The 10,349-nt window shown below is 45.8% G+C and overlaps 1 protein-coding gene across 1 annotated transcript; it reads right to left on the bottom strand.

The window, feature by feature from the left end:
- Positions 1-207: 207 nt before the first annotated feature.
- LOC122692674 (zinc finger protein 154-like) lies at positions 208-7,003 on the bottom strand. Its single transcript, XM_043900479.1, is given in 4 exon segments — positions 208-2,398; positions 2,400-3,727; positions 4,862-4,988; positions 6,331-7,003. Coding segments are annotated over 4 exon segments (1,623 nt in total). The 5' UTR covers positions 6,370-7,003; the 3' UTR covers positions 208-2,269.
- Between the last annotated feature and the right edge of the window lie 3,346 nt (positions 7,004-10,349).

Raw genomic sequence — 10,349 nt, 5'->3', positions numbered from 1 at the left:
GTCAAATTTTTAAAAGCAAATCATATTCACTTTAGCAAGGATATAAGAGAACTGGAACTCACACTGCAGGCAGGAATACAAAAGGGAGCAATCATTTTAAAAGACAATTTGGTGTTTCTGGAAAAGTTATATATTCACCTACACTCTTATTCAGGTATTGCATTTTGAGGTATCAGCATGAGAGAAAGGAAACGATTCAATATGAAGAACTATATCCAATTTCTATATGGCTTTTATTTGTAACAGCCAAAACTAGAAATAATATCCATAAACAGATGAATAAATAAATTGTGGTACAGTGATAGAACATAATTCTCAATAATATAAAAGAACTACTCATATAAGCACCACTGATGAATTGCAAAATAAACATGTCATATAAGGGTACCCAAAGGAAAAAAAAAAGACTAAACACTTCATGATTTCAATTATATAAAATTCTAGAAAATACAAACTAATCTGTTATAATGAAAAGCAAATTAATGGCTGCTTGGAGGACAAAGAGATTCAAGGTAAGTATGGGGTGACAGAAACTATCATGATTGTTTGATGGTTTCATGGACTTACATAAATGTAAAAAATCACCAAATTGTATAGTTTAAATAGAGACAGGATTTCCTCATTTAGAACATCAGGTTTGGCAACCATACTGACTCAACGGACAAGTTCAGTACTTGCCTCAGTGGCAGCAAAAACAGGTGAGCAATTTTTGTGAGCAATTTTTGAAGTGGAAACTTCATTCAACATGGATACTGGATGGGTCACAAATCTCACAGAGCTGACTAAGGAGCTCTCTCCTCTCTATCCTTGTTCTAAGGCACAACAATGGCCTTAGGTGAACAGCCCAGAAAGGCCAGAGGAATCCACAAAACCTTTATATTATTTTCCTTGACAAGGCCCTAAGTTATACAGATAAAAGATTTCGGAAGTCCTGAGAATTTCCATACCTGCTTATCCCCCAAAGCCATAGTGACTAAACATTTTGAGTGACCTTTTGAAAGACGCACATTCTAATCAGTATGCTGCAGTCTCCTTCACTAATCCAGTGTTTCTATAATCTTAAAATCAGTGATGTTACTCTACAGAATTCAGGACATCAAGGCACAGGGCTCCACTGCAGAACTTGGGGAACAGATTTCCTTCAACAGTGCTGAGCAAGATGCAGTATCGCCTGTGAACAAGAGAACAAATTTATGTTGCTCTCAGAAGCACTGAGAGTAGTCACAGCAATCAGAAACAGCCCCTTCCTCAGTTTGAACTCTGAACCTGAAAAATAGCATGGCATACAATTTATAAATTAGGACCAAAAGCCCTACAATTTTTTGTTGAAGGCTTTGAGCAGCAATACAACCTAGGCCACAATTGGAGAGGCATATTCTGCCATCATACCGTCTCCACTGAGGCACACAATTTGGGATCCTCACCAGAGCATTTCATTTCTTTAGGCTAGCAAACCCAATTAACAACAAACCACCCCATACAGTGAAGGAACTGCTAAGATAAATGGTGGCTTAAACAGTAAGACCTTTACTATTCTACAAACAAGAGCAAGGGAAGGCTGACTTCCCCGGTTTGATGTCTTGGAGGCTGGAAAATCCCATCACTAGAGTCTAATGAAACCAATAATATCCTTGAAAAGTGTAGCCCATCTTTTCAAATCACCAGCAGAGTCCTTTAGGCCAAAACTGGGTAAGGTCCATGTCTTAACTCACGGAGGGAAAAAAACTGGCAAAGACTTAAGTGCTCAAGCTGCTCATGAATCATCCCACAAATGGGTCAGCACTGGGCTTTCCTTCCCTGAACACACTAGGCTGGGTGAATGCTGCACACAATAGAAATCTGCCTGGTGGTTAGGGGTGATATGATTTTTGCTACAGAACTGGCAGTGACATCAATCTGGCACGGGTTCTGGACAGGTTAAAAACTGCAACACAGTTCCCACATACCTGAAATTAAGTGGATGTTTGGATGAATGAGGTTCAAAACAGGCAAATGGCATCTTCATAAGGGCTCTCCTCCAGTGTTGTTGCACTCAACAAAGAAATCATATATACCTGCACATTGAAGGTAGTTATCCCATTTGAAATTTGTGGTATCCAGTGAGATACGTTCTTCAGCTGAAGGCTTTCTCACATTTGCTGAACTTATAAGGCCTTTCTCCACTGAATTCTCTGGAGCATACTGAAGCTAGACTTAAGCTACATGATTTCCCATGTCTGCCATACTCACAAGGCGTTCATCCAACGTGACATTATTCTGTTTTAGGAGCCTAAAGATTAATTTCCCACATGCAAATACGCACAAAGCGTTTCTCCGATGTAAACATTGTAGTGGTCACTGAAGCTGGACTTATGAGTAAACGATTTCCCAAACTCACTGCACTTATCAGGCCTTTAACAAGTGTGAACTCTTCGGTGTTTAATAAGGCTAGAGCTATGGCTAAAAGATTTCCCACATTCACTACACTCATAAGGCCTTTCTCCAGTATGAATTCTCCTGTGTTTAATGAGGCTGGAGTTTTGAGTAAAAGATTTCCCACATTCACTACACTCATAAGGCCTTGATCCCGTGTGAACTCTCTGGTGTTTTAAGAGACTGGAGCTGTAAGTAAAGAATTTCCCACATTCACTGCACTCATAAGGCCTTTCTCCAGTGTGAACTCTCCGATGCTGCAGAAGTGCAGAGCTTTGGCTAAAAGATTTCCCACATTCGCTGCACTTGTAAGGCCTTTCTCCACTATGAACTCTGCGGTGTTCAATGAGGCTAGAGTTTTGGGTAAAGGATTTTCCACATTCATTGCACTCATAGGGCCTTGATCCAGAGTGAACTCTCTGGTGTTTTATGAGACTGGAATGGTAGGTAAAGAATTTTCCACATTCACTGCACTCATAAGGCCTTTCTCCAGTGTGAACACTCCGGTGTTGAAGGAGTGCAGAGCTTTCACTAAAGGATTTCCCACATTCACTACACTCATACGGCCTTTCTCCAGTATGAATTCTCCGATGTTTAATGAGGTTGGATTTGTTGCTAAATAATTTTCCACATTCATCACACTCGTGAGGTCTTGCTCCAGTGTGAACTCTCCGATGCTGAATGAGGCTAGAGCTCTGTCTAAAGGATTTCCCACATTCCCCACACTCATAAGGCTTTTCTCCTGTATGAACTCGCCAATGGTCATTGAGGCTGTAGCTTTTGCTAAAAGATTTCCCACATTCACTGCACGTGTAGCATTTTTCTCTAGTGGGGACTCTCTGGTGCTGAGAAAGTATATGTCTGCAACTGAAGTCTTCAGTGCATTCTCCAGGGCTGTAACGAGTTTTCCCCCTGTGAAAGGCTGCTCCACACTCAGTTCTCCTGTTTGACTTATCCCTGGTGTGTGTGGACTCCCCACAGGAAACTGACTTCTCCAACACAAAAAATCTGCAGTTGTTCATAAATGAGGCTTTGCCCATCCTGCTTTTGAGGCATTTCTCTTCAATGTGCTGCTTGCGATGCTGATGTTTTACACTGAAATACAAGTGTTTCTCCCATGCCCCAATATCATACAGTTTCTGCTTCTGATGCTCAGTCAAGTGCAAAATGTCTCCCAAGTCCAGGTCACATAGCTCACAAAAATGGGCCTTCTGGGAGAACATGCCTGCTTTGGGAATCCTGACCTGTGACAGTCCACGTACAGAAATGTTCTGTTCAGAAGTTGCCTCTTCATCCTCTGCTCCATGCCAACAACCTGAAAACAAGTAATGCTGGTGAAGTGCACACTGACTTTGGTGGGAGGCGGTAACTGCTACACAAGTTCAGTGTAATAAACCCAAGAACCTCTCCATGCGATTGTTTGCAGGAACAAAGAGTTGGTTCTGGTTGAGGATGGGGCTGCTTAGCACTACTGGGCTATCAAGATCAGAGAATGGGAGAGACCTTATGAGGTGAAGGGCACAACCATGTGGTGGACACAAAGCAGAGAGACAGGGTCTGCAATTCATTCCTCAACAACCAACTTTCAAAAGGAACTTGTCTTTTGGTGACACATGAACACTGTATAAAAAGGCTGTGTCACATACACACACTCAAAAGAATAAAAATTAAATAATAATTTTAAAAAAGCTGTGTCAAGACCCAAGAAAATACAACTGTATAGGGCACCTGGTGTTGCAGGACTATTTAAGAATGTGTGCACACCTCATGAAACAATACACAGAGGCCAATATGGAAAGCACTGTAGATGCAGTGGTAAGAAAAACAGGTGAGAGAGAAGTCCAGAAATGTGAGGTTAACCACAGGTTGGAAGTAACAGTATAAGTGACAAAAGAAGTCATGAATCAGCAAAGTATCAAGAAAGGGGAAGAAGGAAAGACACAAATGAAGTGTGGCCACTGGAATCAAAACTCTAGTCAAACACAATAGGTTTCTGTTGCAGTTTGAATACAGCACTGTCATCATGTCTCTTACGTGCTACGATGCAGGGCCAGGCTCCATCTGAGCCATCTTGCTTGATTCATATACATCCTGTGAAACTCTGTGGGCTCTCCAACCCAATTCCACCCTCTCAATGATCAAATACATGGCATTCTGATGACACAAGAACCAAGGAATTCAAAATCTATGATAAACTATAATGGAAAAGAATAATGAAAAGAATTTAAAAAAATAATAATAATAAGAGTGCAAGTTGACAGGAAGGCTAGTGTTGGATATGCTAAAGGAAGGAGAACACAGTGCACAAATCTCAGCCCAACCAACCACAGCACCAACCCAGGGAACTGGGGAAGGAAGCAGTGTCCAGGGTCCTGATGTGAGGACAGAATGCTCCTGGGAAAAAAAAGGGCAGAGACAGTTCAAGGAGAGATGAGTTTGACAGTCTTACCCAAGGAGATTACAAGTGACAAGTTTTCCAGCATCACGCTGTGGTACAGGCATCTCTGAGCATCATCAAGGAGACCCCATTCCTCCCAGGAGAAGTACACAGCCACATCCTCAAAGGTCACACTGACCTGGCAAGATGAGGACAGATGAAATCATAAATAGCCTCCTTCTCAAGAACAACTATCCACTCCCTCCCACCCCCCACTGCCCGCCCCCCCCACATACATCCACCCTCCCAAACTCTCCATTTCAGAGAAGAAATCAGGCCCTGGCACCACTAATGCCACCGTCTTCAAATGGTCCCACTTATCACTGGAACCAGTCATCTACAGGAAGAGGTGGGTAGGTAGGTATCAAAGTTGTTGACCTGGCATAGAGGGATCCACACACTCGTGCCTGGATATTCCACTTATGTGGCCCAGGTCACATAAGTCCCAATTCCAGGACCCTGGTGTCATCAAGGATATTCCCTTTTCAGGTATGCATAATCTATGAGATTGGATCAAACAGCAACATGACTATAATCACCACCTCCTCACTGTCCCACACCCCAGACTTCTAGACTTGTGTATTTAGCTGCTCAATTAATGCCACCACCTAATGCTCTCAGAAACATCTCGGAAGTTTCTAATATCTCTGGAGAATATTACTCCTGTTACCAACTTCCTCATCAGAGCTCCCATTATCATACCTGCTCAAAACAAAACAATGCGCAAGAAGTATACCTGAATCCTGTTTTACTCCCTCATCCTTCACATCAGAAAATACAACGTGGGACTTCTCTGGTGGTCCACAGGCTAAGACTCCAAGCTCCCAATGCAGTGGACCGGGGGTAAAATCCCTGGTCAGGAAACTAGATCCCACAAGTCACAACTAAGAGTCTGCATGCTGCAACTAAAGATTCCTCGTGCCACAACTAAAATCCTGCACGCACAACGAAGACTCAAGACCTTTCATACCTGTTTATGATGGCTGTCAGAAACAAAAGTCCCTTCATATAACCCTGGCCGTGGGGTTTCTCCAAGGCTTCCAGATCCCAAACTGGGGACAAGGCAGCAAAAGATCTCAAGAAACCACAATCCAGAGAACATGTGGCTGGCGGTCAGCGCCAGTGAGGAAATGGGACACCCTCCCAACAGCACTTGGCGTGCTGGCTCCAAAAAAAGTGCCTCTGTAGCCGTAGGAAATGTGGAAATCGCCAACTCTTGAGGGATGAGTCTATGGCGGGGTTCGATGGGCTCAGGCCTCCCGATACCCCTGCTTGGCCCTGAAGACTGGGACGCTGGTACCCATTCAGTCTCGGTGCCGCAGCGCTCGGTTCGCCCTTTTAACAGGTGTCCCTCTGCCTGTCACCCTCTCCCACGCGCCATCACACTATCAGAAACAGGGTCCCACCCACGACCGCCTCACGTCCTAGACCCTAGGTTTTTAATATCTGGTGGGGTCAGGGCTCGGAGGACCAGCGTTTACCTGAAGCGGGTTCTTCGCCGCTGCCGCTGCCGCTGCCATCGGACTCTGGGGGGCGGGGCGGGGCCAGGACAGGAGAGAGTAGACGGGCGCGGCGGTCCCGATCCGAGGCCTGGGATGGGGCACCCCCGGCGGCGGCGTCGAGCCTGAGACCCGCCTCTGTGCAGCGGGGACAGAAACTCTCTCTCGGACTTCTTCAATTCCGTCACCTCAGGATTGGCCCAGAATTCCCTAACCTTTCACACCGGTTAAACAAAACCGCGAACAGCTAACATGGCCCCCAAGCGGAGGAAGCAGGAAGTTCCTCCCTCACGTTACGCGGCCTCCTCTTTCTAAGCTCTCATTGGGTAGCATTGCTGCCGCTCGACTCTGAACATTGTGGGTAATGTAGTCCCCATAGATTCCCCAGAGAGCGGGGACTGGGCTTCTTGCAAAGGTGGCCAGGAGGGGAGTTTGGGAAGTGGCACATACAGGTGAGCTTCGCCCCCTGTTTAAAGGGACCATGATTGCATTTCTGCCAAGTGCTCTCTGCAGCTGATCACCCAAGTGTTTGGAGACATGTTTCAGACTCGGTGAAGCTAAGCATGCTCCCAGAGGCCAAAAATACTATTTTTTGGCGTCAACCAACCCCCGTCACGGAGAAGGCAATGGCACCCCACTCCAGTACCCTTGCCTGGAAAATCCCATGGACGGAGGAGCCTGGTAGGCTGCAGTCCATGGGGTCGCTGAGTCAGACATGACTGAGCGACTTCACTTTCACTTTTCACTTTCCTGCATTGGAGAAGGAAATGGCAACCCACTCCAGGGTTCTTGCTTGGAGAATCCCAGGGACGGCGGAGCCTGGTAGGCTACCGTCTATGGGGTCACACAGAGTCGGACACGACTGACGCAACTTAGCATTAGCAACCCACGTCAAGGCTACAGATAAAAAAGATTATTTGTAGAGTCTTTCAAACATAAAACATGCCCACTGTTAGCATGAGCTAATAAACTTTATCTTATTTCCATTCAAATGCATTGACCCCAAAGCATAAAGTCAGTTTCCAGTGTATGTACATTTGGTGAGGGACAAAATACTCCAGATTACCTTCTGTTCTGTCATGGGAGGAGAAGCGGGTGACAGAGGATAAGATGGTTGGATGGCATCACCAACTCGATGGACATGAGTTTGAGCAAACTCTGGGAGATAGTGAAGGACAGGGAAGCCTGGCATGCTGCAGTTCATGGGGTCGCAAAGAGTCAGGCAGGACTTAGTGACTGAACAAAAACAGCAACAAACTTCAGATTATGGTGGTAAAGCTATTAGGGGGGCAGACAGGGGGTGGTGGAGACTGTGCACTAGGTTTTTTGTATGAGTGCCTGGTTTGGGGCTTTACAAACACACTGAGGCAGGTAAGTGGCCTCAAAAGGAATGTGTCAGGGACAGGATAGTCTGGCAGATGGCTAGGCTTCCAAGGGGAGAATAGGCATTAGATGGATGTGTGAATGCAGAAACAAAAGATTATTGAAGATGTCACTCAGACTGGGGCTGGTGCTTATTCACCATTTCAAGCACTTACCAGGATTCTGTGAGTACTTAGGATCTGGGGTGCTTCTTTCAGCCTGGAGACTAAAGTCTAGGGCAAACCTGGTTATTATGAGAGTCATGAGGGCTGGAGTGTTCCATTAAATGGGATTGAACTTTCAATGTGGGTTGGGTGAACAGAAGAAAGTTGTGATGGCTGAGAGTGCAGCCCAGGAGTGGAGAGGGTCACATGTGTCTTAGACCAGATGTGTTCTGAATGGCAAAGTCTGAGGCAAGGAACTGCCCCGACTAGTGAGGACTCCATAGAAAGATTTGGGGCTGCTGCAGCTCAGGGAATCATGAGACATCCCTGGAACTATTCAATCGTGTCTGAATTGGCAAAGCGTACTCAGGGTGTTTTTGCCAGGTTGTGGTATAAGGCCTAAAATTAAGGCTGGTACTACAGTGCTGTGTTGTAAAACCAAGAGGACCTCAAATGGCTTGAGTGCTGGTTCTCCTCACTCTGCTCTTGCACACAAGGTCTCCTAACCCAACAGTCTTCTTTCTCATGAGGATTAAGTGGAGTTCCTGCTCATCCCTTCTCAGTTCAGTTCAGTTCAGTCACTCAGTCGTGTCCAACTCTTTGCAACCCCATGAATCGCAGCACGCTAGGCCTCCCTGTCCATCACCAACTCCCAGGGTTTACTCAAATCCATGTCCATTGAGTCAGTGATGCCATCCAGCCATCTCATCCTCTGTCGTCCCCTTCTCCTCCTGCCCCCAAGCCTTCCCAGCATCAGGGTCTTTTCCAATGAGTCAACTCTTTGCTTGAGGTGGCCAAAGTACTGGAGTTTCAGCTTCAGCATCAGTCCTTCCAATGAACACCCAGGACTGATTTCCTTTAGGATGGACTGGTTGGATCTCCTTGCAGTCCAAGGGACTCTCAAGAGTCTTCTCCAACACCATAGTTCAAAAGCATCAATTTTTCGGTGCTCAGCTTTCTTCACAGTCCAACTCATCCCTTCTCAGGCAGTTTCAATTCCCTGTCTTCCCTGGAGATACTCAGGTAGGCCAACAGCACCCTCCCATGGAATCAGGAGACATCCCTTCCTACCGACATTAAGGAAGCTGATCTCACAAACACTCTTCTGAGAGCGCAACTCTGATGTGGCCATGTGTGTGTGTGGTTTCCTCCACACTTGTTCATCACCAGAGAGTTCTCGCCAGAGAAAGATGTCACATGTGCAGTGAATGTGGGAGATCATTTAGCCAAAGTTCAAGCCTCATTAGACACTGGCAAAAAAGTGTTAAGAGTACAACCAACATGGGTGACCTTTTAGCCAAAGCTACAGCCTCAGTAACCACTGGAAAGTTCACACTGGAGAAGAACCTTATGAGTGTGGGGAATATGAGAAATTGTTTAGACAAAGATCCAACCTCATGAAACACCAGAGTTCACACTGGAGAAAAAGCCTTTTAAGTGCAGTGAATGTGGGAAATCTTTTAGCCAAACAGCAGCTTTGTTCTATATTGGAAAACTATACTGAAGAAACGTATGGGGGAATTGTTAAGTCAAAGATCCAACCTCCTGAAACACCAGAGGATTCACACAAGAGAAAGGTCCTAAGAATGCAGTGAATGTGGAAAATCCTTTAGGGGAAGCTTCAGTGACTGTAAGAGTTCACACTGGAGAAAGACCTAAGTGTGACCAGTGTGAGAAATCCTTCAGCCAAAGCTCTAACCTCACTTGACACCAGAGAGTTCACACTGGAATGGGCCTTATGAGTGTGTTAAATGTGAGGAAGCCATAAGCCAAAGGACTTACCTGCTTGCTTACAAAACTCACACAGGAGAATCAACTCAGATGTGCAGAAAATGTTGTATTTCCTCCTTCAGTAAAATAACACTCAAGGACATGCCTCTTGAAGGCATCATCTGCCTGAACTGAACCTCCTACATCAACATAAATTCAGGGATGTGGGAGGTGCATAACACACCTTAACCTACCCAGCCCTATTTTTGGCCACACCATGGGGATGTCAGTTCCCCAACCAGGGATCGAATACCTTCCCCCTGCTGTGGAAGTGTGGGGTCTGACTGCTGAGCCCCCAGGGAAGTCCCAGTTAACCTACCCAGTACCCTTGCCAGCTTTCTGTGGTATCAGCTCTGTAGAGATACAGAAGGCACTGAATCTCTACCACCCCGCAGGCGCCCAGACTGTGCATCACTCGCCCACCCCAGTATGTTGGGAACGGGAAATCGCAGTGTTCCCCCATTCGCCTGGGGACTTCCTGAGAGGCTGGAATACCCTCTTTTCTGATTAGTTGGGGCAGGGACTTGACACAGCTGTGATCCAAAGGACTCCATTTGAGTTCTGCTGGTGACCTGAAAAGATGGAGTACCTTTTGGGGGGATATTGTTGGTTTGACATGACTCTCATGTTGGAATTTCCAGCCTCCAAAGCACGGACCCAGGAGCAGCCTGCCTCCAGTGTTCTGGTTTTCTGTTGTAACAAAGG

This window comes from Cervus elaphus, chromosome 4 (assembly GCF_910594005.1).
Source record: "Cervus elaphus chromosome 4, mCerEla1.1, whole genome shotgun sequence".
NCBI classification, from domain to species: domain Eukaryota; kingdom Metazoa; phylum Chordata; class Mammalia; order Artiodactyla; family Cervidae; genus Cervus; species Cervus elaphus.
Note: the sequence above shows the minus strand (reverse complement) of the source record. Positions and strands in the feature narration are given on the sequence as shown.